At 51.2% G+C, this 26,214-nt stretch overlaps 1 protein-coding gene across 3 annotated transcripts in view; it reads left to right on the forward strand.

Moving 5' to 3' along the window:
* The window catches only part of MYRF (myelin regulatory factor), a 121,906-nt gene that overhangs the window by 83,859 nt on the left and 11,833 nt on the right, over positions 1 to 26,214 (forward strand). For 2 of the 3 annotated variants that reach the window (XM_050952791.1, XM_050952792.1), the window contains exons 8-21: positions 5,266 to 5,465; positions 6,256 to 6,328; positions 6,781 to 6,891; positions 7,649 to 7,739; positions 8,393 to 8,458; positions 10,094 to 10,294; positions 12,538 to 12,646; positions 13,114 to 13,223; positions 14,906 to 15,066; positions 15,904 to 15,976; positions 16,410 to 16,498; positions 18,123 to 18,191; positions 24,743 to 24,828; positions 25,407 to 25,568. In XM_050952791.1, coding sequence (XP_050808748.1) covers positions 5,266 to 5,465; positions 6,256 to 6,328; positions 6,781 to 6,891; positions 7,649 to 7,739; positions 8,393 to 8,458; positions 10,094 to 10,294; positions 12,538 to 12,646; positions 13,114 to 13,223; positions 14,906 to 15,066; positions 15,904 to 15,976; positions 16,410 to 16,498; positions 18,123 to 18,191; positions 24,743 to 24,828; positions 25,407 to 25,568 — 1,601 coding nt within the window. The remainder of the gene's footprint in view (positions 1 to 5,265; positions 5,466 to 6,255; positions 6,329 to 6,780; positions 6,892 to 7,648; positions 7,740 to 8,392; positions 8,459 to 10,093; positions 10,295 to 12,537; positions 12,647 to 13,113; positions 13,224 to 14,905; positions 15,067 to 15,903; positions 15,977 to 16,409; positions 16,499 to 18,122; positions 18,192 to 24,742; positions 24,829 to 25,406; positions 25,569 to 26,214) is intronic. The other variant, XM_050952793.1, reaches the window with a different exon arrangement.

The following is a 26,214-nucleotide window of genomic DNA, read 5'->3' on the forward strand; positions in this document are numbered from 1 at the left end:
AAACATGCATTAAAGATGGAACCATCCCGTGGACACACTTAAAACCCAAGAAATGTATGTTAATTATCCCCATGGCCCAGAGTGCTGGACTTTTGTAGGCCAGCATTTCATGGGGTATAATTCTGGGTGCCGGTGACATCAAAGGCCATGAGTTGAAACTTGGGTTAGACAGAGTTTCCAAGGGGATACAGCACCCATCTGGCAGGAGGCTAGAGATGGTGTTTTTGCTGTTACAGAATGGATTTTTTAACAGGGGGGGTAAATAACTACTGGAGCAATTTAGCAAGAGAGGTGGTAGTTTGTCCATGCTTTATAACAGGACTGGATGTGTCCTGCTAACAGAGCTCAGCCAGGAGTTAGGGGCTTGACACAGGGATCAGGCTAGATGAGCAGAATGGTCCCGTCTGGTTTCAAAAGCTCTGAAATGGAATTTCCCCATTAGACCCTGAATGTTTGCAGAGGATTGTTGCCCATGGAGATGACATCACTCTCAACCAATCAGAAAGTTCTGTCTATTGGCGCTATGGGGAATTGAAGTATGGGGAATCATGTTCAGCTGGGCAGTGTGTTCTGGGAGGCAGAGGAGGGGGGACCCTCCCAGGGGTTTGTTCAGTGTATGTGTGCATGTGTGTTGGGCAGCCATCAGCCTGAATGGACGTTAACCAGAACACATTTGGGAGGCTTCTGTTGGTTTTGTGAACCCCTCCCCCTCCTTCTCACTCTCTATGTCTCTCACGACTGCAGCTGGTGCATGGTTCTCCCTTGGTACACCAGTGACACATGCAGACCACCGCCCCTCCAGCAGGGCCCTGGTACCCTACGGAGGCAGTGGCCCAGGGGGATGAGCGGAGGAGACTGTGCACTTGCTGAAGGTGCAGCGGTAGTGTAGGGCAGGAGTGGGTGAATTGTGTTTCTGTGCAAAGTGGGGGACTGTGTCGGGTTGAGAGCAGTTGCTAGGGGAGGGAGAGTCTGTGTGTGTATTGTGTGCGTGCACGGTTGGTACAGGGACCAGGGCCTGAGGAGCCCAGACCACATGCTCTCAGGGACCCATTCACGAGGGACAAGGGGAATGAACAGCGGCAAGACATGGACCAAATGACAGAGATTGAGGAAGAGGAGAGACCTAACGTGGAGGGCAGATAATCCCGCTTCTGCCTGCTGCAGGTTTTTACACCTTCCTCTGAAGCGTCTAATGCCTGCCACTGTCAGAGATGGGCCGGGTCTTGGGTCTGATCCATGATGGGCAAATTGTATGTTGCTGTGAGAGAGGAACCCATGGGAGCGGATGAAGGAGTTTAGTGGGAAGAAATGGAAGGCAAAAATGAAGCTCTGAAGCTGTGAGGAAGGGGCAAGAGCGAGAGAGGGAAATTCCTCTCATTCTTTCTGGCTAAGGTAGCACTCTCCACTTCCAGTGTCTGCTTTTTGTTCAGGTCACATCTCAGGCAACCCAGGGTCCCTCTGCTGCTCCAAGGAAGAAATAAATGGTTACTCATGGAGCTGTCCCGGCTTCACTCGCTAGAGCCTGAATCACCAGGAAGACATCATTCAACATTAACCCATTCACCACTGTATAGTCCAAAAAACACAGCCCGGGGGGGTGGTGTTTTTCCGTTGGCAGAATGGTAGGAGGCCATTGAGGGGTTGTGACTTGTGTGGGGAACCAGGACAGTGAGAAGCAGCAGGAGCAGGAACTGGCTGGTGAATGAACTTTGGGATGACATGGGGCTAGGTGACACTTACTGTTTTTGTTGATGCTTTATATTGTTGTTCTGATCCAGTTTGTGTCACTGGAGTTTAATTAAGAGTCTTGACTGGCTGATGGGAGACCTAGCAGTTACCAGTCATTTGGGAAACAGTCATGAATCTGTAGGAGATCGCAGGTTGGGAGCTGAGAGCCGTAGTTGCTAGAAGTCCTGAGGCTGTGCTTAATCGGCAGTAAATGAAACAGATGGCAGTGACCCTCATCAGAAGGCCATGTGGTCTTCGAGGCCCTGTGGCCATGTCAAGAGCATAGAGCTGGGAGTCAGGATACTTGGTGTTCAACCCCAACCCTGTTACTCTATGACCTTAGATCAATCACCCATCCTCTGTACCTCATTTACCCATCTGTTAAATGGGGATAATAATACTGGTAATCATAAAATACATGAAAACGATTCCCCTTCTAATCAGGGTGGAAGTGCAGCCCATACAGCTGATGATACGAAAGCGTGTGTGAAAGATCCTTGCATTCAATCTTGAATAAGTGCATCCTCGCATATCTTCTGTCACCCTAGCATGATCCGGGTGCTTTTGCAAGTATGGAAATGCCCAGCGGGCAGCGTGACTGGGCTGCACAGATCAGGATGGGGCACTGCATACTGGGACTTGTAGTCTTGCCACGCTGCAGTGTTAAGGATGAAGATGGTCATGTTGGGGAATTTCCTGGACCACGTTACACCCGCTGGCTGCTGTTCAGCTAACACTCGTGTGAAAATACCCCATCTTCCAGGGAACCCACACATCTTGCCCTGGATTAGTTGTCTCTTGTGAGTGCTTAGGGGAATTAATTGCCTTTTGATCCCAGAAGACGGGCTGCTTTTAGGCTTGGCTGGTAGTTGTGGCATTGAATTGACTAGGCTTGTGGGAAGACACATGTATAAAAGGGAGTGACCCTCTCCTGCATGTACCCCTGCCTACAAAGTCTGTCTAGTCTAATAGTCTGATGGAGCCGTAAGTCTTCCTGTCAGTGGCTGTCTTGCTCTCCCAGTCACTCTTCTCCGACACTCAGACCTTTTGAAGCTCTGTTGTTCGTTCTAAAAATTAAGACCTGAAGGACAGGAAGATGGCACGTTTTTTTTCTTTAGCAGAAGGATACCCTGTACTTTTTAATACCTAGTTTGAAAAATGAGTCCTGGCGCCTGTAATTATGTGCAGATTTTCATAAATGAAAAACGATGACGCTCCCCATGATTTGAAAATTGAGGGGGAGGAGGGAAGATTGGATTTTGGTCTCCCAGTTGAAATGTTGAGTGACTGACTGACTTGCGGGGTGTTTCCTTTCCCACCTGTGCCAGGCAGGCAGCGCCCCCCAGAGGGGCCCTAGCCCAGAGTGCAGGCCAGGGATCTTGGGAGGTGGGAGAAAGGGGGACTTGGTGCGAACGCCACATATTTTCACCGTTCCCGTGGTAACCAGCCCATTAAGGAGATACAGATTAAACTTCCCCGGCTGGTTTGTGTGTTTCTTCTCTGTAGCCCAAGTTTCTCCTCCTAGCCGGGATGTGCCATGGTGGGAGCTGGAGGCTCTTAGCAGTGGCAGCAGATGGTTCTGATTTCTCCAGGAATCCGGCAGCTTGGGGCGGGTACAGCCTGGCAGCAAGGCCGGGATGGGTCACTTGAAGAATGGAACCCAATGAGGGATCTCATCGGTTTCTCTGAAAGATCCTGTTCAGGAGAGAAACTCCCAAAGAATGTCCAGTACCCCCTGTCATATCCCCATCCCTGCGTGGCTTCCTAGGTTAGCCTGATCCACCAGCATAGCCCCTTGACCTGAGAAGCAGAATTCAGAAATCAGATCCCAGCTGTTAAGCAGGGCTGGACCTGGGGGTGAGAGGATGGGAGACCTGCAAGGGCAAGGCAGGGGCAGCAGGATGTGCTCACTCAGGGTACACTTACAGTTGTACAGCGCTGGGAGTTACAGCTGTCTTCGTACAGCTGTGTAGGGAAAGCACTGCAGTGTGGCCACACTGACAGCTACCAGCGCTGCAGTGTGGCCACTATTGCAGCATTTGCAGCGCTGTTGGGAGTGGTGCATTGGGGGCAGCTATCCCAGCGTTCAAGTGGCTGCAACATGCTTTTCAAAACGGGGGTGGGGTGGAGTGTGACAGGGAGCATGGGGGAGACAGAGTGGATTTTTGGAGCTGACACTGTTCTCAGCTCCCTGCCTTGCAAGTTCTAAGGACTGGAAGATACACAGCACCTACCTTCAATCATTTTAAAAGTTTCAACCCCTTCCCCCACCCCTCTCTTATTCACTAAATGCAAATTATGCACTCCTAAATAGCCTTCAGACCACATAAGCAGCTGCTCAACATGGACTCCCCTCTCTCTCCTCAAGCAAACAGCTGTGAACATTCCAAAGCAATTCCCCTGCCTCCGCTCGCTCGCTGGAGCAAAGAGCAGCTGTGTTTATTTTTTAGATAAGTAGCTCCGGGGAGCTCGGAGTTCAGCCATTCTTCCGATTTGTTGTGGACAGGAATTCTGGGATACCTCCTAATACCCTGGAGGCCAATAACAGCGCTTTTGGTGGCCACACTTGATGAGCAGTGCTGCATCACCAGCGCTGCAATCGTTACACCCCAAGCAGACCCGGTGTACAGCCAGCGCTGCAGCCAGGCAGTTGCAGCACTGGATATGCCTTGCAGGTGTGGACAGTTACTAAGTTGCAGCGCTGTAAACCCACCACCAGCACTGCAACTCTCCAGTGTAGCCAAGCCCTCAGTGTGGAACTCTCTCTTCTCTCTGAACCTGTATGAAGTCAGTGCTCCAATGTGTGGCGCCAGGAGGGGCTATATGATTGGATGGGATGCCTCTCTGTCACCGGTGGTCATGAAAGATTCTGTGGCACCTTGTATAAGAGCTGGGAGTGCCCCGGCAGCCTGAGCGAATTCCAAGTCAAATAACTATATTCCCTTTCAATCCGAAAACATTCTGCCAGCCTAAAATCCCTCCTGCAGCTTCCATCGGCTATGGGAGTCTCTTACGCTCTTTTCCCTAACCAGCTGCATAGAGCAGCTGTGCACAGTTAAACAGCTGCTTGTGTTTGAACCCAGATCTAGCTATGGCACAATCCTGCCAAGCACATTTGAATCCTTGGATAAATTACACTGTAAACCAGAAGTTCTCAGAAAGGGGTCTTTGGGTCACTGGTGACCCATGAAGCAGACAGCCTGCTGGTGATCTGCACAGAAGTGGGCTAGTGACACGATCCTGGCTCCTCCTTCCAGTTTCCAGCTACTGAACTACATTCAAAGACAACTGAAAATACATACATTACTTCCCTATTGTGGCTTTCCCATACTAGCCATTCTTGTAGTTGCCACGGGGATGTTATTTGGTTGTAAACATGAGGAGAGCTGGCCTGTGTGATCATTGAGATAAGTATCCGTGAAACACTGTCTGTTTATGCTGCCCCCCCCCCGGCTATAAATTCAGACCCCGCAGAGATATCAGTGTTTGTCCTTCAGTCTAATGCCTGCTGCCTTTTCCCCCTACCTCGATGCACAGCCCCCCACCCACCTACCGAGTGGATGCTGACAAAGGGTTCAACTTTTCTGTGGGCGACGATGCCTTCGTGTGCCAGAAGAAGAATCACTTCCAGGTCACGGTCTACATTGGCATGATTGGAGATCCCAAGTACGTGAAGTCTCCTGAGGGCCTGAAGCCCCTCGACTGCTTCTACCTGAAGCTGCATGGAGTGAAGGCAAGTTCTAGGGGAAGGAGGCAAACCCTGCAAGAACTGAAGGCCATTTCAGGGTGCACGTACGAGCGTGTGTGTCGGTGTCCGTAGGCCCATAGGCTTTGTGTGTGGCTGTGGATATTACCGTGTGTATGATCTTGTCAGTCTCTGGGTAGGAATGATGAGCATTATATCACTGTGTACTGTTTGTTGGTGAGTGCACGTGTGGGTCTGTGAGTGGAGCCTGTGTAGGGGAGCCAAAGTGTGATACGAGCAGATATGATCCGGTGGGAATCACAGGTTTTGTGTGACCAGGACGTTACCTAAAGGAAGGATAGGAGCCTTGTGCTATAGCCCCATCTGCTGGGTGAAGTAGGCTGAAGTCTAGTCACAAGAGAAGAGGCTGTAAAGAGGGTTCCCCTGGGCAATCTCTTAGGGCTCTGTATGTGTGTATGTACATCAGTGCCTGTACATTTGAGTCTGTGAGTGAGGAGCAAGGAAGAGGCCATCTGACCCCACCGGTGCAGACAGCTCCTGTCCTCTCTTAGGAGAAGAGAAGGGGAGGTACAAGCAGTGGTAATGGGACAAAGTAAATCTGGCCTTTTCTGAGCAGTGGTTATGGTGCCAGTGAGGCAAATTTCCAGGGGGTAATTATGGGTGCCCAGACGCCGGGGTGATTGGTACTGTTGATGTGCTGTGGGTAAGTGGCCGGATAGATTGTCCTTGGGACAATTGTGGCTTGGGAAAAGGGGCTGAAAGAGGGGAAAGCCATGGTTTTCTACTCTCTGTAATGTTCCTGAATCTTTCCCTTCAGTTAGAGGCTTTGAACCAATCGATCAACATTGAGCAGTCACAGTCTGACCGCAGCAAACGGCCCTTCAACCCTGTCACGTGAGTACTGCCCAGGGCATGGCGGCCTGAAGGTGGGGAGCCTGTCACAAGAGAGCCACCCAAGGAGAGAGGAGATTGAGGGACCCTGGTATGAGGACCTCTGAGAGTAGGAGGGCAGAGTGGGGCAAGGGGGTACTATGGGGAGCTGGCATGGAGGGCTCAGGCGGGTAGTGTATTTAAAGTGTTCTCTCTCTCTGTCTCCTTCACTTCCCAAAACAATGACTCCTCTCCCCTCCACGCCCAGAGCTCACTAACCTGTGGTGGGTCTCCCGGACCCCCAGAGCCTGATCTGAGGCATTTTGAAAGCACCTTCTGAAGTGAGGGAGAGGTGGGAGTTCCCTAGATGATTGCAGTTGGGGGCTGATCTTCTCACATGAGGGGAAATGGCCGTTCTCCATGCGACCTCCTTTCCAGCTCTGTGTCCTCAGTGGCTCCTCTGCTTCCCCCTCCAGGGTCAACCTGCCTCCGGAGCAGGTCACAAAGGTCACCGTGGGGCGGCTGCATTTCAGCGAGACCACGGCTAATAACATGAGGAAGAAGGGCAAGCCCAACCCTGACCAGAGGTATGGAGCAGCATGGTTCCCTCCGAGCCTGTGACGGGAGTTTGGCAGGGCTGCGTACGTGGGACTCGAGGAGGCCAAATTGGGGAGCAGACTGCTGCAGAGCTGCTCCTGCTGGCCGGGAGCACTGCTGCTTTGTGCAGGCTGCCGTGACAGGCAGAACGGAAAGAGGGTGTGGGGATGGGTGCTGAGGAGCTCTCCTGCTAGGCACTGAATGCGCTGGCTGAAGCATTTGCAGGGAGAGCTCCATGACCGTCTGAAAGCTGGGCCCGGAGCTCCAACAGCTCTGTGGCCCCTAGCACCGTGCCGAGGAGCTGGCTGGTTTCCGACATGGAGGGAAGAGCGTACCCTACTCAGTCATCAGCACCAGTCACTTGGTAACCTGGTTTCTTTTCCAACCTCCGGTCTAAGTAGCGAGTTGAGCCCCAGCCCTGCTGAGCTTGTGAGCACTGATAGGATGCCCGCCTGGGCAGGTCCCACTGCAGGCCTTAGAGGAGACCAGACTTGTAGACATGGCTATAGTAGAGGAGTGCTGGCATGGGGGCAGCAGATGTTGGGAGACCTGAGCGGGATCAGACAGTGCCCGTGAGAGGTGTGTCCCTGTCTGGGAGAAGTGTAGGAATTCCAGCTGTGCCCACTGTGGTGTGGGGACTTCCCTGTCTGTGTGAGGAGAGGCAGTATCCGCCATGCCCTGTGCCCCCGCGGGGATGTGCTCCTCTCCTGCTGAAGATGACTCTTGTGGGTGGTCTGTCATTTGCAGGTACTTCATGCTCGTGGTGGCCCTCCAGGCCCATGCCCAGAACCAGACCTATACGCTGGCTGCCCACATCTCTGAGCGCATCATTGTCAGAGTAAGTTTTCTCCTGACTCGCAGAACACCCCTATCCTCCCTCCGCCTTTCAGGGGCTCCACTGCCCTTTGCTTGACTATTTGGAGCTCCTTGCCCCCTTCTCCTGGCTTTTCAGCTCCCCCACCAACCCTTTGCCTAGCTCTTCAAGACCCCTGCTGCCCTTTCCTCGCATTCTCTGCCTGGCTTTCTGGGACCCTGCTCCTGACCCTTCCCGCACTTTATGAAGAAGGCAGCCCACGTGTTCCTGCAGGATCCCAGCGCAGAGAGACAGAGAGAGAGAAGAAGGCACGTTCTCCAGGAGGGGAGTGCAAGCCTGGGGATGTGTTGCCTGGGAAGGGGCTATGGGGAGCAAGGGAACGGTGCTGTCTTGGGACCTTCAGTGGGTGTCCTGGCTGAATTTTCCAGATGCCTGAGGGGCAACAGTGGTGAAGGCTGGAGTCAAGGCCAGGCAGGAAAGAGATTGGATTCCCCTGACAGGTTCTCCCAGTGTTCAGCTAGTTGAGCTCTTGTCTCCCATGGGGAATGGGAGCGTGTGGGTCTGAGGAACATAGCTCGGTTCTGGCCCTGCGTGGCTGCTCAGAAGCAGTGAGAGTCAGGCTGTGACGTTGTGATTGGCTGTCTCCGCCTTTTAAGTGCTTTGTCCGTTTCCTCTAGCAAAGGGCCAGTTCGGGGGTAAAACACAAACGGAGGGCGGACGGGGACCCCGGAGTCTGCAGACAAGTAAGTACATGACAAGCTATGCAGCCTCCGGGGGGCTCCACAACAGAGCTGTGGGAAAAGCAGACAGGCTGGACCACACAGACTCAACCTCCTGAGCAGGGCACAGCTGCAGCTGTGGCCTAGCCTATGTGGAGATAAGATACAGCCCAGTAGCTCCCTGTGAGAGACCCCCCAGCAGAATCTTGCAGGATTCGGTATGATCCTTGCTCCAGGCCGGGAGAGTTGGCACGTCCTAGTAGCCCCTTGCTCTCATGCAGTCCCAGTCCCAGTAGTGCTATCCTCTGGGGACATGAGTCTGTGTGGTCCTCGTTTTGGGCAGGGAGAGCATCAGCACAATTCCAGGGGCTCAGGTAGCGTAAGGCTCAGAAAATGGGAGAGGAAAGGTGCGGATGCAGATGCTGTGTTTAGTCTGATTCTATTGGCCGGTGCCTGCAGAGAGCGTCTCAATCAGAGATGGGGATCGGAGAGCAGAGAACACCCCACTGCAGGGCTGTTTCCTCACAAAGTGCAGGCAGGGCTTTGTTACCACAGGCATGGGGAGCAAAGTCCTCGCCCCGCCTTGGCCCAAACAGAACCCCTGTCTCCTGCTCCTCTGTCTGGTTTCGCTGCACTGCTTCATACTGACGCGGAGCTCTGCATCACGTCCACAATGATCCCGGGGCCATGCGTGTCCTCTGCTGGCCATGCTGCCCTGCACTGGAAGGGGAGGGGGAATTCAGATGGGTTGCTCCCCTAGCAGCCTCCTGAGGAGCTGGTACTGCTGGCTTTTGAGCTCTGCAGTGTCAGCCTGATAATAGTTCAAGTACCTACGCCTGAGCTTTTCCATTGGAGGCTGGACAGGGAGCCTCTTAGAGTGTGTCTGCACTGCGATAAACACCCTGCAGCCTGGCCACGACCAGCTGGGGCAGCAGGCTCACACTATGGGGCTGTAAAGTTGCAGTGTGGAAGTTCGGGCTCAGGCAGGAGCCTGTGCTCTGAGACCCCGCAGCGGGGGAGGGTCTCAGAGCCCGGGCTCCAGCATGAACCTAAACATCTACACTGCAGTTTTACAGCCCCACGAGCCTGAGTCATCTGACCTGAGCCCCGAGTCTTGGGGCTGTGGATATTTTATCACAGGCTTATCCTGACATTGCTGGGTCTGCAGGCACTTGCCAGTTAAACTCAGCACGGCTCTTTGTCCTTCCCAGGCTGCCCTGGGCTCTCAAAGGTTCCATCCCACCTCACAAACAAGGTAACCTTAGAATAAGGGCACAGCCTGGCTGTGCGGTTCAGTCTTGATGCAGGCTCCATTGCTGCTCCTTAAGCCAGTTTACCACTTTTCCCCATCCCTGCTGGTGACCGGAAGCCTGGGCTAGAATGCAGATGCCATGAACCATGGCAGGCAGCCATGATAGCTCCGGGATCTTCTCATCACATAGGAGTGTAACCTTCTGTGTGGGGGCATCCACGCACTGTCCATCCCAGCTGTGCATGGTGCCCTGGTCCTCTGGTGCGTGTGTCGGGGGATGAGTCTGCTGAAGCCCCCGGTGCTCACGCTATCTCCGCCTAGCAGCACCAACCCCTCTTCTCTTTGGTTTCATCTCTCTGCTGCTGCTCTGGACGCTCTTCAGTCACTGCCCTCTTGCCTCTCCACAGGCCTCTAACCCGGGTCAGTTTGAGAGTGATAGCGACGTCCTCTGGCAGCGGGCTCAGCTCCCCGACACAGTCTTTCACCACGGCCGAGTCGGCATCAACACTGACCGCCCGGATGAAGCCCTGGTGGTCCATGGCAATGTGAAGGTCATGGGATCGCTGATGCACCCGTCAGACATCCGAGCAAAAGACGACATCCAGGAGGTGAGAGCTGGGGAAGGCTGGCAGGACACAGGAGACCAGTTTGAGTAGGGTGGTGGGGCTGGAGAGGCACCTAAATCAGTTTCTGTACCAAATGTCTGGAGGATAGCTAATGTGATGCCAATTTTTTTTAAAGAGGCTCCAGAGGTGATCCTGGCAATTACAGGCCAGTAAGCCTGATTTCAGTACCGCGCAAACTGTTTGAAACTATAGTAAATAACAGAATTGTCAGACATATAGATGAGCATAATTTGTTGGGGAAAAGTCAACATGGTGTTTGTAAAGGGAAATCATGCCTCACCAATCTACTAGAATTCTTTAAGAGGGTCAATAAGCATGTGGACAAGCGGGATCCAGTGGATATAGTGTACTTAGATTTTCAAAAAGCCTTTGACAAGGTCCCTCACCAAAGGCTCTTAAGCAAAGTAAGCTGCCACAGGAGAAGAGGGAAGGTGCTTTCATGGATTGGTAACTGGCTAAAAGATAGGAAACAAAGAGTAGAAATAAATGGTCAGTTTTCAGACTGGAGAGAGGTAAATAGTGGTGTCCCCCAGGGGTCTATAATGGGGCCAGTCCTATTCACCATATTCATAAATGATCTGGAAAAAGGGAGAAACAGTGAGGTGGCAAAATTTGCAGATATACAGTATTACTAAAGATAGTTAAGACGCATGCAGACTGCTAAGATCTACAAAAGGCTCTTTCAAAACTGGCTGACTGAGCAACCAAGTGGCAAAGGAAATTCAATTTTGATAAATGCAAAGTAATGCACATTGGAAAACATAATCCCAACTATACATATAAAATGATGGGGTCTAAATTGACTGTTACCACTCAAGAAAGAGATCTTGAAGTCATTGTGGATAATTCTCTGAAAACATCCACTCAGTGTGCAGCGACAGTCCAAAAAGCAAACAGAATGCTGGGAATCATTAAGAAAGAGATAGATAATAAGACAGAAAATATCATAATTCCTCTAGATAAATCCATGGTACGCCCACATTTTGAATACTGTGTGCAGATGTGGTCACTCCACTACAAAAAAGACACATTGGAATTGGAAAAGGTTCAGAAAAGGGCAACAAAAATTATTAGGTGTATGGAACAGCTGCCATATGAGGAGCTATTAATAATACCGGGAGTCTTCAGCTTGGAAAAGAGACAACTAAGGGGGGATATGATAGAGGTCTATAAAATCATGATGGGTGTGGAAGAAGTAAATAAGGAAGTGTTATTTACTCTGTCTCATAACACAAGAACTAGGGGTCACCAAATGAAATTAATAGGCAGCAGGTTTAAAACAAACAAAAGGAGATTTTTTTTTCACACAACACATAGTCAACCTGTGGAACTCTTTGCCAGAGGATGTTATGAAGGCCAAGTCTATAACAGGGTTCAAAAAAGAACTCGATAAGTTCATGGAGGATAGGAGGATGGTGTTCCTAGCTTCTCTTTGCCAGATGCTGGGAATGGGTGACAGGGGATGGATCACTTGATGATTACCTGTTCTGTTCATTCCCTCTGGGGCACCCGGCACTGGACACTGTCGGAAGACAGGATACTGGGCTAGATGGACCCTTGGACTGACCCAGTAGGGCCATTTTTATGTTCTAAAAGTTTGCATGTTCATGTGAGCATGCTCCATCTGCACAGCTGAGCTGGAAAGCCCTTGAGTACAGGGTCTTTCCGGAGAGTGTGTGAGCTGCCTCATACCCTGCAGGCTGGAAATCCCAGGCACGGCCTGTCTCATGGCATTTCAGCTCTTCTTCTACCTGGAACCAGAAAGTGCCGAACAACAAACATGAAAACCACCAAAGACGTCAAGCCAAACTTTATCGAGCCTCAGATCAGAGCCAATCAGAGCCCTGTGGAAAGGTCCTAGTGGGTTCTTAATTTAACTGATCTGGATAATCTCTTCCGGCAAGATCAAATGTTACTAGATGCAGTGAGGTCTTGAAATCTCTGAGAGCTCTCTTTGCCCCTTCCCATGGTGTGTGGGAATGTGATGGGGCTGGCTCCCTTTTCTCGAGTCATTTGACCTGGTCCTTTTTTGATGAATCCTGGATTTTAATCCTGGCTGGTAAGCAAACTGTGTCCAGCAGGTGGGCATTCTCATTCTGTGTCTGGTGTCTCTGGGACCTGCCGCTGTGGATGCTGATGAGAGCTCTTTGTTGCCTGGAGCCAGATTCTTGAACTATTAAAGAACAGTGTCTACTTATAGATCTCATGTGTTCACCTTGTCCCAGGTGGACACCACAGAACAGCTGAAGAGGATCTCCCGTATGCGGCTAGTGCACTATAACTACAAGCCGGAGTTTGCCGCCACTGTGGGCATTGAAAGCACGTCTGAGACAGGTACGGTCTCTGCACCAACCCACGGGCTTCATCCTCACAGTTGTATGCTAGGGGGGAGTTCTAGTGCAAACTAACGTTACTCCTTAGTCATAACTCGCAGCACCCCCTGCTGCTCCATGCCAGCTGAGCTGATGTCTCTCAATCCTGGCCTGCAGCAGTCCAAAGAAATGGTAGAATACATATATGGTATACAAAGAACCTGGGAATCAGTCTTTATCCAGTTGTCCCTTTCCCAGCTGTCTTTCATTGGCTTTAGGCTGAGGTTACATTCTGGCTGTGCGCGGGCCTCTCAGGAAATTAAGTCCCCTACTCTGTCTTAGCAGCTCAGGGGTGGCTGTTTGTTTCTTATTAATCGCTGCATAGTGTGTGGGGTTCATGTCAGCAACCAAGTGACTCGTGAGAAGTAGTCAGCTATTGTGGAAGGCGTCTCGGGGGCCATGGTGATTGGTGCTGTGGTTTCCGTGCAGGTGTCATTGCTCAGGAAGTGAAAGAGATTCTTCCCGAAGCAGTGAAAGACACTGGGGACATGGTCTTTGCCAATGGGAAAACCATCGAGAACTTCCTGGTGGTGAATAAGGTTAGTGGTACCCTCCACAGACCAGATCAGGGATGAGTAGGAACTGGTGATTATAAGGGTTGGGGGAGGATGGTGAATTTTGGTGTGTTTTATTTTTCCTCTTCACGTAAAGGTAGAGGTGAAACAGAGTCAAAATCTGATGCCTGGGAAATGGTCTCTTGCCAACACTTTTAAACAAAGTCCTTCCTGCTTGAGTTTCAGCCAGATGTGTTCTGCGAGCTAGCATTGGCGTCACTTCGCAACCTGGACTCTGGACTCATGTTCTTCCTGGTTGGTGAGGGCCACTGGGGAAGACCTGAGCCCAGCATTAGTGGGCATTGACAGCAGTTCTTGAGGGAGGGCAGGTTCCTGGCTTTCTTAAGCAGGCTGTTCCGAGGCCTGTGTCTCCATCCCCCAAAAAATCACTTGCCAAATTAGGACTCTGTATCTAATCTTCCCATTCTGGTTCAGATGACAGAGGAGGTTGTAGCGAGACAGCTTGGAGTACCTGGCTCGCTCAGATCTCCTCGGCTCTGGGCAGTCTGGATCCAGACCCAGGTGTGGCCTGAGGCCACACTAGCTCCCTTGGAGATGATGTCCACCGGCAGGGGATAAAAATCAGGTGTTCGTGCTGATCTTGCTAGATTTATCAGCTGCCTTTCGCATTGCTGACCATGGGGTTTGGTTGACTCGCCTATAGACCATAGTGGGAACAAACAGGGCCAACCTTGGGTGACTCCGTTCCTTCCTGGCTGCAGGTCAATTCCCCTCTGCAGTTAGATGACCAGATGGCACCAGTGGTCTCTTTTCCCTTCTGCATCTGACTCTTGTAGGACCTTGTTACTGCCCCCTGTGGTTTTGTACACTACCGACTGGATTCCTGCAGTGCACCCTACAGGAAAGCAGTAGCTGGGGCTGAGCATGGTGGGGGCCTACCTGTTTATATGGGGTATCTTGCAAAGAGCTTGTTAAGCTGGGGCTGAATGATCTGCACTGGCTGCCTGCTGGTCGCCAGGGAGAATTTAACGTGTTGGTTTTGAGCTGGGACCTGCCTATTACTATGAATTACCTGCGGGGTCCAGAGGCCCCAAGCAAGGACCAGGCCCCCATTGTTCTAGGCACATAGATCAAATAGTTGCGCATAGGGCACAGGCTGGGATTGTGACAAGACCCAGTGTGGGGAAGAAACAGGGAAAAGGGTTTTGTGATAATGAGGCAACGCCTGAGAGTGAGCCTCCCCCAATCCCCATGGGACAGCGCTGCAGTTGTGAGCAGTGGGGCTGGGACTGGAGTGTCCTGGTGTACTGGAGTGGCTGCGGCTGGCAGCGTGCTCACTCTCTGGAGTGTCAGGATTTGGGAGTGTAGGCGAATGTCTCTGTCGTTGAGAAAGAATGTACACTGACAGGTTGCCAAGGCCTGCTGGTGCCCGAGAGACTCTCCTTTATCCAGTTTTGAAGTAAGCACATTAAGCAATGTGTATAAATATCAGTGTCCCGATGGCTAGTCTGCGGTTGGGTGAGTTTCCTCTTATGCCTTCCCCTTGCCGGGGTGCTGAGCGACACACTGTGACCTTTCCACTGGGGAAGGGGAGGTCTGGAGTGGCTCAAGAGGACAATAGATTTGAAGGAGGCCAGGCAGGTGTGGATGTGTCTGTCCCTCTGCTCCCGGAGAGGACTCACGCAGAACGATGTGGCCCCTGGCAGGAGCGGATCTTCATGGAGAACGTCGGGGCAGTGAAGGAGCTCTGCAAACTGACCGACAACCTGGAGACCCGCATTGACGAGCTGGAGCGGTGGAGTCACAAGCTGGCTAAGCTCAAGCGGCTGGACAGCATGAAGTCAACAGTCAGCTCTGGGGCGTTCAGGTACAGGCGCCCTCTCTCCCTCTCCAAATATGGGGCAGGGGAACAGAAAGGAACGTCCCACCTCAGGCCTGTACACCAGCCTGCACTGGGGGGAATACAGGGAGATACCTGCCGAGGCACTGGGGTGGGGGTGCAGGGAGATTTTCCTCTTGGGCGCCGGCAGCATGGTGTTGGGGGTAGGTGTAGGGAAATTCTCCCTTGGATCCAAGCAGCTTGGCATTGCGGGAAGGGCGGCAATGCAGGGAGATTTCCCCCTCGGGCACTGACTGCCAGGTACTGGTGTGGGGGGCAATACAAGGAAATTCCCCCTCGGGCATTAGCTGCCTGGTACTGGCGTGGGGAGTATATAGCGAGATTCCCCCTTGGGCACTGGCTGCCAGGAAGTGGGGAAATCAGAATTTGTTGCGGTGTTGGGATAATGAGGACTGGAGATGATCCATGAGCTGCTGTTGGGGAAATGAACTGAACCTTGGGTTATGTACTAGACTACAGTATGGAAACGGCAGCCCGGTCCAACCGTCCATCCCAGGGCGAGCCACATCCTGAGGGTTAATGCTTTCTGACACGTGAGGAGCAAGTGAAGCCCATTTTTCAGGCCCTACCTGCTGGATGGCTCGGTGAGGGGGCAGAGTTCACCCTGCATTTCCTTTCACCCCTTTGGGCCTTCACCAACAACTGGGCTGTTGGACAGGGCCCTTTAGCCCACCATGGTGCTCCAAGTTTTCCTCCTGCAGTTACTGAGTCAGGTTCCCAACCTGCATCCCTTTGCCACGCAGTAGGCTTCCCTGGGGGCCTGGCCAGGCACATCTCACCTCAGCTCCTCTTCTCTGCTTGCAGCCAAACAGGAAGTCAGTTCAGCCGTGCAGGAAGTGTGCCCCACAAAAAGAGGCCCCACAAAATGACCAGCAAGGTACAGGGGCCTTTTGTGAAGGGATGTGGGGTGTGAGGTGGGGGGCTGTGTGTCTGGACAGTGTGGGTGTTCTGGGGCAGTGGTGCAGAGCCTGCGAGCTGTGTTCTACAGTGGGGGCATATGAGCAGGGCCTATGTCGGGCCTGAGCTGGCCATGTCCTCCTCCTGCTGCCCCTTCTCCTCCTAGTGCCCTGCAGAAATCCTGCCTCTCACAGCGGGGCTAGCCGATGCCTTGTGGACAGGCCATCCTGCTGCTGCTTCAGGGGATGACCAAAGGGCATTGTGGGATGCAGGAGGAATGGCCTCCTGCATTGCAGTCCTTCCATCCTCGGAAAGGCTGGGGCCAGGGGGAGAGGCCCCAGGGCAGAGAGGAATAGAAATGCAATGAGCCCTGCCCCAGGCGGACAGCTGATTCCCCTGCGTTTCTCCTGCAGTCGCCGTCTGTTGTTACGGAACAAGCCTGCATCAGCCAGCGCTTCTTGCAAGGCACCATCATCGCCCTGGTTGTCGTCATGGCGTTCAGGTGAGAGTCTGCACAGCCCCGTGGCTGCTTTCTGCCCTCAGCACTGGGAGGCACTTCCCCCACCCCATGGCACAGCAGGGGTGTAGCCTGGGGAGATATCTCCCTCCCCCCCATGTGGCTCTGCAGGGATGGCTCTGTTCTATTTTAAACATACCACGTTTTCCTGAATTAATTTGTGACAAAATGCCCCAAATGCAAGAGCAAGTGATAGAAAACCAAGTGCCTCTGCTAACAACACCACTCAGCGACTCCTGTGGCTAAGCCCTGCCCACGGCTGGCCTCTTGGCACGTGGCATTTCCTTGCTGTCAGCCACCTGCCTCTGCCAGACATTCCACTGGTACATGGCGTTGTCCTGCAACCCATCACCAACCTCTGCATGGCGCTCTTCCAGCATCCCACAGCTCTGTGCTAGTGCCCCTCTGCGAGTCACAACACTGTAAAACAACAGGAATCTTCGTACTTCACAAGTTCCTTGTAGCTTTTATCTGAGGGTCTCGGAGCACTTTGCAAACAGTGATGAATGACAGCGCTGGGCAAGGCAGGTCAGTATTGTTCTGCAGATGGGGCCCTTGGGCACAGAGAGGGAAGTGATTGGCCATGGTGTCACAGAACTGGGAATGGAACACAGGTCTCCTGACTCCCTTAATCACAAGACCATCTTTCTTCTTGAAAATCAGCCCAGGAACAAGGCAGATGCCTAGCTCTTGTCTTGCCTAACTGCTCTGGAGTGCATCCTCCTCACACACTCAGCAGGATTTAAACGAGGACTGTGCACCACATCTGTGGCACTTGTTGCAGTTCTCTCACTGAGGGCAAGGACTGTGCAAGCATCTGTTAGGCAGCTTCACCAGCACAACCCAGTCTCGCCGTGCACTGCCCCCAGAGCAGGGGCTCAGATGTGCTAAGCTGCCTTTTGTTGGATGGAGAGATCCCTGCCCTGGCCTCTCCAAACCCAGCCCCTTGTTGCCCTTGGGTCTCCAACTTCCACTGTGACACCCTCTTCCTCACCAGCCACACTGAGTGTGCCCCCTTTCTGGCGCTGCTCCATCCCACCTCAGGGTTGTGGTTCCTGGTGTAAGTGGGCACAGCTCTTATTGATATCCATGAGAGTCACACCTGCTTACTCGAGGCTAAATTTGGCCCCTGGCTTCTCCTTTAAGACTCTGGGCTACATATTCTGCGCCACCAGCACCTCCCACCAACGGAGGAGGCCTCTGTTTCCTTCTCCAGCTCATGTTTCCAGGCATCCCTCTATGCTGGCCCCTGTATCTGGAATGCTCTTCCTATTCCAGATCTCTTTCTTCTTCTCTGTCTGCTGTCAGCCTCAGTGCCCCTGCCTGAGCAGTGCTGGCCTATTCCCTGTTCAGATGGCGGATAGCTCATGGCAACCCCCCAGCCAACTAAAGAGCTGATGATTAAAAGAGCCCTGGATGAGGACCCTGTAAGCATTATCTGGGCTTGGGAGGGAGGGGTAGCTGCCCTGCAGCTGCCTGCCTAATCTTGGTGGGTTTGGACCATTGAGACAGACAGCCACTGTGGTGCTGCAGAGGGAGAATCTCCTTCCTCCTGCCATAGTGCAGATACTTATCCCCAGGTGTGTAATCTTCTCTCTCTCCTTCCCAGTGTGGTGTCCATGTCCACCCTCTACGTGCTCAGCTTGCGCAATGAAGAGGACCTCGCAGACATTGATGGGTACGTGTCCCCCTCATGCACGCGTCCTCCAGAACGTGTCGTGGCTTCCTTTGTTCCCTAGGGGCCTGCAATACTTGACAGACTGGAGGGAATACAGAGATGAGCAGAAAAGACAAGCATAGGGCTGGAGGGATAGGTTTGTTCAGCGAGATTAAAGGAATGATGTGGATTTGCCCAGACAAGTCAATGGAGGGGAAGTGGGATTATGGTGCCAGTCTTTTAAATCTTAACTGGGAACAAGGGGTGAACTGACCAAGATATATCTCTAGAGATATAAGGTGGGTGAGAGAGACAAGCTTTCAAGCCACACAGAGCTCTTCTTCAGGGCTGGGAAAGGTACTCCCAGCATCACAGCTAAGTGCAGGGTGGAACAGATTGTCCAGCGTAAATAGTACGTATTGCAAGGGACTATTCACAGTAGAGCGGCCCGGTAACATGTCTGCAGCTATAGGACAAAAAGAGGGGGTTAGTGAGTTACAGGTTGTTGTAATAAGCTACAAATCCAGTGTCTCTCTTCAGTCCCTGATTTTTAGTGCCTAGCAGAGTTCCCAGGCTCATCTTTTGAAAGTGTTGTGCAGGTTTCCTTGGAGGATGAGGACTGAGAGATCGGATATGGAGTGATCGCTTGGTGAAAAGTGCTCACCCACAGCTTATAGGGTGTTTTGTGTCTTTTATCATTTTCCTGTGTGAGTTCAATCAACAGTGTATGGACTGTCTGGTTTTACCCACGTAGTTGTTACTGGAGCGTTTAGTGCACTGAATGAGGTACACCACATGTTGTTGTAATAGGCATGTGTAGAACCCATAGATCTTGACAGGTGTGTTGTGGGGGGTCCTGGTCATTATAGCAGTGGAAATATGCCAGCAGGTTTTGCGTCTGATGCCTCTGTGCATTGGTGTGTCCTGGTCTGTGGGGAGCTTATTTCTGATGATGACCTTGGAGAAGTTGGTTTTTTTTCTGAAGGCCAGACAAGGGGGTTCATTAAAGCTTTTTTTTTTCAGGATGGGGTCCCCACTGAGCATGGGTTGTAGTTGTTTGATGATACCCCACAGGGTTCCAGTGTGGCATAGTAGGTAACTGCTTAGCGTTGTGTGGTCAGAGAGGGGGTTATTTCTGTACTGCAGCAAGTTCTGTCAGGTATTTGAGAGTGTAACAAGTCTTGTGGATGGGAGAAAGCAGTTGACGTGGTATATCTTGACTTCAGTAAGGCGTTTAATACTGTCTCGCCTGACCTTCTCATAAACAGACTAGGGAAATACAACCTATAGGGAGCTGCTATAAGGTGTGTGCATAACTGGCTGGAAAATCGTTTCCAGAGAGTAGTTATCAGTGGTTCACAGTCAAGCTGGAAGGGAATATCAAGTGGGGTGCCATGGGGATCAGTTCCGGGTCTGGTTCTGTTAAATATTTTCACCAGTGATTTAGATAATGGCATAGAGAGTACACTGTGATAAACTCAGGACAGACAGCTACAAGGGAGGGGTAGAAATCAGTCCCAGAGGGTTAAAAGGCCCTCCTCCCTATCAACTGGGAGGCAACTACGGGTCAGTCAGGTTCAGCTGAGAAAGGGTTACCAAGGTATCAGTTAGAGTCAGCTGAGGGGGAGCTACCTGAGGTTAATTAGGATCAGCTGATTCCAACTTAGGGCTGCCTGAGACCTTTTTAAACCCTTCCCTGGGAGGAAGGAGGTGGGAGAGCAGAGAGAGAAGGAGCCCTGCTGCCAGGAGTGTAGGAGCAGCAAGACAGCGAGCCTCACCAGGAGGAGAGGCAGTAGACTCTCCCACAAGGGCAAAAAATACTTTTAACAGAACAGGTGGAGATACGGGGAGCAGACTTCTCCTGTGTCCCAAGGGGGACCACATTACCCAAGCCTGTCTCACCAGGGCTAAAAGCAGCAAAGGCTGGGGAGACTGAGAAGGTGCCTTGCCACAACACTTATAAAGTTTGCAGACAATACCAAACTCGGAGGGGTTGCACGTGCTTTAGAGAATAGAATTAAAATTCAAAATGATCTGGATAAATTGGAGAAATGGTCTGAAGTAATAGGATGAAATTCAACAAGGACAAATGCAAAGAACTCCACTTAGGAGGGAACAATCAGTTGCACACATACAAAATGGGAAATGACTGCCTAGGAAGGAGTAGTGCGGAAAGGGATCTGAGGATAATAGCAAACCACAAGCTAAATATGTGTTAACAGTGTAACACTGTTGCAAAAAAAGCAAACATCCTTTTCAGATGTATTAGCAGGAGTGTTGAAAGCAAGACACAAGAAGTAATTCTTCCGCTCTACTCCATGCTGATTAAGCCTCAGCTGGAGTATTGTGTCCAGCTTTAGGTGCCACACTGCAGGGAAAATGTGGACAAATTGGAGAAAGTCCAGAGAAGAGCAACAGAAATGATTAAAGGTCTAGAACACATGACCTCTGAGGGAAGATGGAAAAAATTGAGTTTGTTTGGTCTGGAGAAGAGAAGACTGAGAGGGAACATAACAGTTTTCAAGTAAATAAAAGGTTATTACAAGGAGAGGAGAGAAATTTTGTTCTAATTAATCTCCTGAGGCTAGGACAAGAAGCAATGGTCTTAAATTGCAGCAAGGGCAGTTTAGGTTGGACTTGAGGAAAAAATTCTTAACTGTCAGGTTATTTAAGCACTGGATTAAATTGCCTAGGGGGGTTGTGGAATCTCCATCATTGGAGATTTTTAAGAACAGGTTAGACAAATACCAGTCAGGGATGGTCTAGATAATACTAAGTCCTGCCATGAGTGCAGGGGGCTGGACTAGATGACCTCTAGAGGTCTCTTCCAGTCCTATGATTCTGTGTTTTCTTGCATGATTTCCAGGTAACTTTCCTGTGTGTTTTTTTTCATCAGTGTGTGAAAGTTTAAATTCATTGCTCTGCTAGACACTAAAAATCAGGGACTGAAGAGAGACACTGGATTTGTGGCTTATTACCAGGGCCCTTCTAAATTTTCGGTCCATTTTGGTCAATTTCACAGTCCTAGAATTTAAAAAATAGTAAATTTCATTATTTCAGATATTTAAATCTGAAATTTCACGGTGTGGTAACTGTAGGGTCCTGACTCAATAGGGGACTGTGTGTGTGGGTGAGGGAGGGGGGAGTTGGGAGGTTGTGAAATTGCCACCCTCACTGCTGGTGGCTGCGCTGCCTTCAGAGCTGGGCAGCTAGAGAGTGGCAGCTGCTGGCCGGGAGCCCAGCTCTGAAGGCAGAGCCACTGTCAGCAGCAGCACAGAAGTAAGGATGGCAGGGTATAATATTCCCGCCCTTACTTCCGTGCTGCTGCCTTCAGAGCTGGGCCATTGGCCATCAGCCACCACTCTCCAGCCACCCAGCTCTGAAGACAACTGCAGCATCTCAGTACAATAACCATGTGAACCCTCTACGACCACCTTTTGGGTTGGGACCCTCAGTTTGAGAAACGCTGATCTCCCCCATGAAATCTGGTCTTTTGTGTACTTTTCTCTATAAGATACAGATTTCATAGAGGAGACCAGATTTCAGGATCCGTGAATTTGGTAGGGCCCCTACTTATTACAATAATATGTAACCCACTAACTCTCTCTTTCTGTCTTATGACTATGTCTTAATGGGCCACTCTACCTTGATAGTCCCTTACAGTATGTTCCACAAACAATCTGTTCCACCCTGCATTTAGTTGTGATGCTGGGGGTACCTTTCCCAACCCTTAAGAAGAGCTCTGTGTGGCTCCAAAGCTTGTCTCTGTCCCCAACAGAAGTTGGTCCAATAAAAGATATTCCCTCCCCCACCTTGTCTCGCTAATCCCTTGGGACTGACATGGCTACAACTACGCTGCATACAAGATACATCTATGCCAGCAAACCTTTCCTGACAGTGAGTTGTGCTAGGCTGGGGAACAGTCCCCCAAGGTAATGGCGAAAGGCCTGGCACTCGAGGTGCCTGAAATGGATTGAACAATCCCCTGGTGAATGGACTGTAGGGCCTCGGGGGCAGGATTTGATGAGACCCGTCATGCCTTTTCCATCTCTTGATGCCTGTTGGTCTGTGATATTAAACATGCAGCTTTATCCAAACAGCCTGTGGGTAGCTGCCTGAGGAATGACAGGTTGAATTTGGCCACTGTGGGGAAGCCCATAACGGTAATGTTATTAGGAGCTCCTTGACAATAGAGACTAATGAGCAGATACTGCAGAGTCCAGCCAAAGTACGTTCCCTAGCTAATGCCAAGATCAGTGGGCAGAGATCAGAGTGATGCCTTCTCTGTTTAGTTGTCTCAAGCAAAACGGAAGAAGCAGAGGAAGGAAAAGCAGTGTACTGATGTTTGGCTAGAAATGTGTCTTTGCGGCACCTGTTTAAACAGCTGCTCCTGGGTATCTGGAGCAATTGGCTGTGTAGCCAAGAATCAGCATCACTCCACTGACATCAATAGAGCTAGGCCAGCTTGCACCAGAGGCTCAGGCTCTCTGAGGAGAGCCTCCTACGGCGTGAAAAGAGAACCTGAGCACAATGCCCTGCTCGGATTCTCTGCCCACTTTGCTTCTGCAGGGACAGCGGCAGACAAGGTCTTTGCAGACTCGCCTCAAGTCATTGTTGGCACTGGCATTACTGAATAACTGATCTCTCTCTTTCCATCTCTCTTCCTCCCATTTCTGGCCATCCCCCTTCTGCCCCATTTACTTCTCCATCCCAACCCATTTTCATTCCTGTATTTTCCCATCCCCTTCTCTCCTTTCCTGTCTTTTCATTTCTGTTCTCCTCCCTCTTTCCCTCTCTCCTTGTCTTTCCTCCTCTCTCTTCTTGGTGACCTGCAGCTCTTTTGCTGTGCCCACTGCCTGTCTCCTGGCCCTTTTTCGGCACAGGGGTCCTGGGGTCCCGGTTGCTCTGTGCCCACGGTATGTTACTCTTCTTTCATTGTACTGTTGGTTTGAGTGCTGCCTCCCTTCGCCACCGCCTCTTTTTCTTTCTCCTCTATCTGCGTTACAGAAGGCACAGACGCTCCTAAACAAAACCCATTAAAATCAGCTCCTACACTGGAAGAACGGAAGGCAGCAACTGTTGTACTTAGCTTTAAAAAAGATACTGGGAACTGCGGCCCAGCAAGATCACTTCATCTGGGGAAATGGGCTGAAATATTAATTAAAAAGAGAACTGTAAACCACCTGCATGATCAAACCAGCACAGCTTCCAAAAAGAAAAATCATGCCTCATCACTCTCTTAGAACCCTTTCATCACGTCAACAAAATAGTGGATAAAGGAGAACTGGGTGGGATGAGTTATTTGAACTTTCAAAAAACCCTTGACATAGTCCTTCGCTGGAGATAGCAAGTAAGGAACTAATGTCATCTTAAGTGGTAGTGAGACAAGGCCTCAGTGTTAAAATAGGTAAAGTAATGCACACAGAAGGGAATAATATGAACTATTCTAGTGCCTTTCTCGGCTCTGAATGTGACCATTCAGGAAAGATACCTGGGCATCTTTGCAGTCAGCTCAGTGAAGACCCGTGCTCAAGCTGTCGCCATGGTCAGGAAACCAAATCAAGTGTGAAGATACAAGAGGAATGGAGTGGAGAATAACCATGACAGTATTATCTACTGCTGTTCTAGATCATGAATGAGCCACATTCACTTGGCATCCTGCGATCAGTTCTGGTCACTGTGTCTCAAAAAAGAGCAGAGCTCTGGAGCTGAGCAGTGGAGATTATTGAGGGCGTGAAGAGATTTCCTTACGAGATGAGAGAGAAAAGATGGGGGTAGGGAGAGCTGTTTTGTTTAGAAAGGAGGTGAGTATGAGAAAGAAGACCACAATAATGACTGGGAGGGAGATGGTAGACCAGGGACTTCTCTTCACTCTTTCTTGTAATGCTAGAATAAGGGGATATTCAAGAACATAGTAAGGCAATACATTTGAATCTGATAAAAGGAAACCCTTTACACACAGCATAATTAGCTTGTGAAACTCACAGGCACAAGAGATGATTGAGACACAGGCTACTGGGTTCAAAAAAGGATCAGACTTGTGTCTGGTTAAGGATACCCTCCGCTTATGTTGGAGAGCACCAAGAGATCTTTTAGAAAGGATATGAAGCTCCATGCTTCAAGCAATAAACTAACCCCTAGCTGACCGGAACAGAAAGAAACTTCCCCTGGGGGCAGGTTATTCCATAATTACCCACTAAGGAGCTTCTTAGAACTTCTTCTGAAGCAGCTAGAGCTGGTCAGTGCCAGATCCAGGATCCTAGGCTAGATCTGGCCTGACAATTCCTGTATTCCTAGCTCTGCTCTGTCTCTGCCAACCATTTTCTTCCCCAGCCTGGCACTCTCCCCCTTACCTGTCCTGCTCACTACTCGCCCATTCTTTCTCTTTCTCCATGTCTGCTTTCAGTCCCTCTCCCAGCTTTTGCTTTCCCTCCATGTCTGCTCTGCTCCTCCCAATCCCACCCTGCCCACTGCCTCTCATACCACCCCTTCTCATTCCCCCTCTACACAGATCTAGACAGTGCTTGTGTTTCTTATGTGAAAGGCTCTTACACACGTTTCCTGCATTTTAGATTAAATCAGAACTTTGATAAGACTCAGCTTGTTTCTTCCACGGCTTCATCAGACAAACCTAGTGACAGCACTTCCCCACACCCTGGTAGGTACCAGCTCTGCAGGCCAGAGCAGGGAGCAAGTGGCAGGAAACATGCTTCTCCTCCAACCAAGCCACCACAAACAATGCTGGCAGTTCTCTGGCAGTTCCATGTGCGATAGTAGAGCTCATGCAGGTTCCCAGAAGCTTTGATACAATAGGGGATACAGCCATGTCTCAGGGGAGGGGTGTGTTCCTGGGGACTGTAATACAGCAGAGGGGATGGGGATGGGTCTCAGTGCTGAGGGTTTCTGGGTGCTGGGATACAGCAGAGTGGGTGGGGCCGGAGGTTCCCGGAGGCTGGGATACAGCAGACGGGATGGGGCCGGAGGTTCCCAGGGGCTGGAATACAGCAGAGGGGATGGGGCCAGGTCTCAGTGATGGGGGTTCCTGGGTGCTGGGATACAGCAGAAGGGATGGGGCCGGGTCTCAGTGCTAGGGGTTCCCGGGGGATGGGATACAGCAGAGGGGATGGGGCCGGGTCTCAGTGCAGGGGGTTCCTGAGGGCTGTCTTAGTGCTGCTGCTGATGTTCCATCCCTCTGATGCTGGCTCATTGTAAGTCTCCTTGGTGTTTGTCTTGCAGTGACAGTGAATGGGCCTGACTCTGCCTATCGCTTGCCCGGCCGTAGCATAGCTGTGTGTTTCAGCCCTCCATGTTTCTCCATGTGCTGTTCTGCTGCTCCCACCAATGCCTCCACTGTTGCTGTCTCTGAGAGCAGCCCCACGCATACCCCCAACCGGACAGGTAAGTACCAGCCCACCTGGGACATGCCAAGACTTGGAGCAAGCATCCGCTCTGGAGGGTGACTCTGCCCAGGCACAGCACTGCTTCCTGTCTCTGCACCTTCTGAAGGGATGTGCGTCTCCTGTCTGTGAACTTTGTCTCCCCTTGGTGCCGGGTGCTTTGAGGAGCTGATACCCCCATGCCTGGCCCCCAGCAGCCCGTGACAGCTGGAAGCAATGAGTCTCGCACACTAATGTTCATGCACATGCTGTAAGTCACCCTCTGTGACTGAAACCTCTCCAGGGGCAGCAAACGCTCTGCCTGGGACGTATAGCCCAGATGCTACCTGCTGTCTCTCCATGGTGTTGGGGGAGGATTTAGGGAGAGTCTGTGCCGTGAACTCCAGCCTCATTCCTGCTGATCAGGTCCCCCCAAGATGGAGCAGCGTGTGTGTTTCCCCACCAGCCGTGCTAGCTGCAGCTGTCACAGATGCTGAGCGCAACCCCCATCTGTTATAGCTCCTGGGTCTGTGCTGTTCTGAGTTAAGGCTTGCTAGGCCGTCATCCAGCTATGATTGGCCCATCCGGTAGCTATACGGGCAATGGTTCTAGAAGCTGCTTGCTCCCTTCTGCCTTGTCTGGTATCACAGCATGAATGACACCTGAGA

Source organism: Gopherus flavomarginatus, chromosome 5 (assembly GCF_025201925.1).
Source record: "Gopherus flavomarginatus isolate rGopFla2 chromosome 5, rGopFla2.mat.asm, whole genome shotgun sequence".
NCBI classification, from domain to species: Eukaryota; Metazoa; Chordata; order Testudines; family Testudinidae; genus Gopherus; species Gopherus flavomarginatus.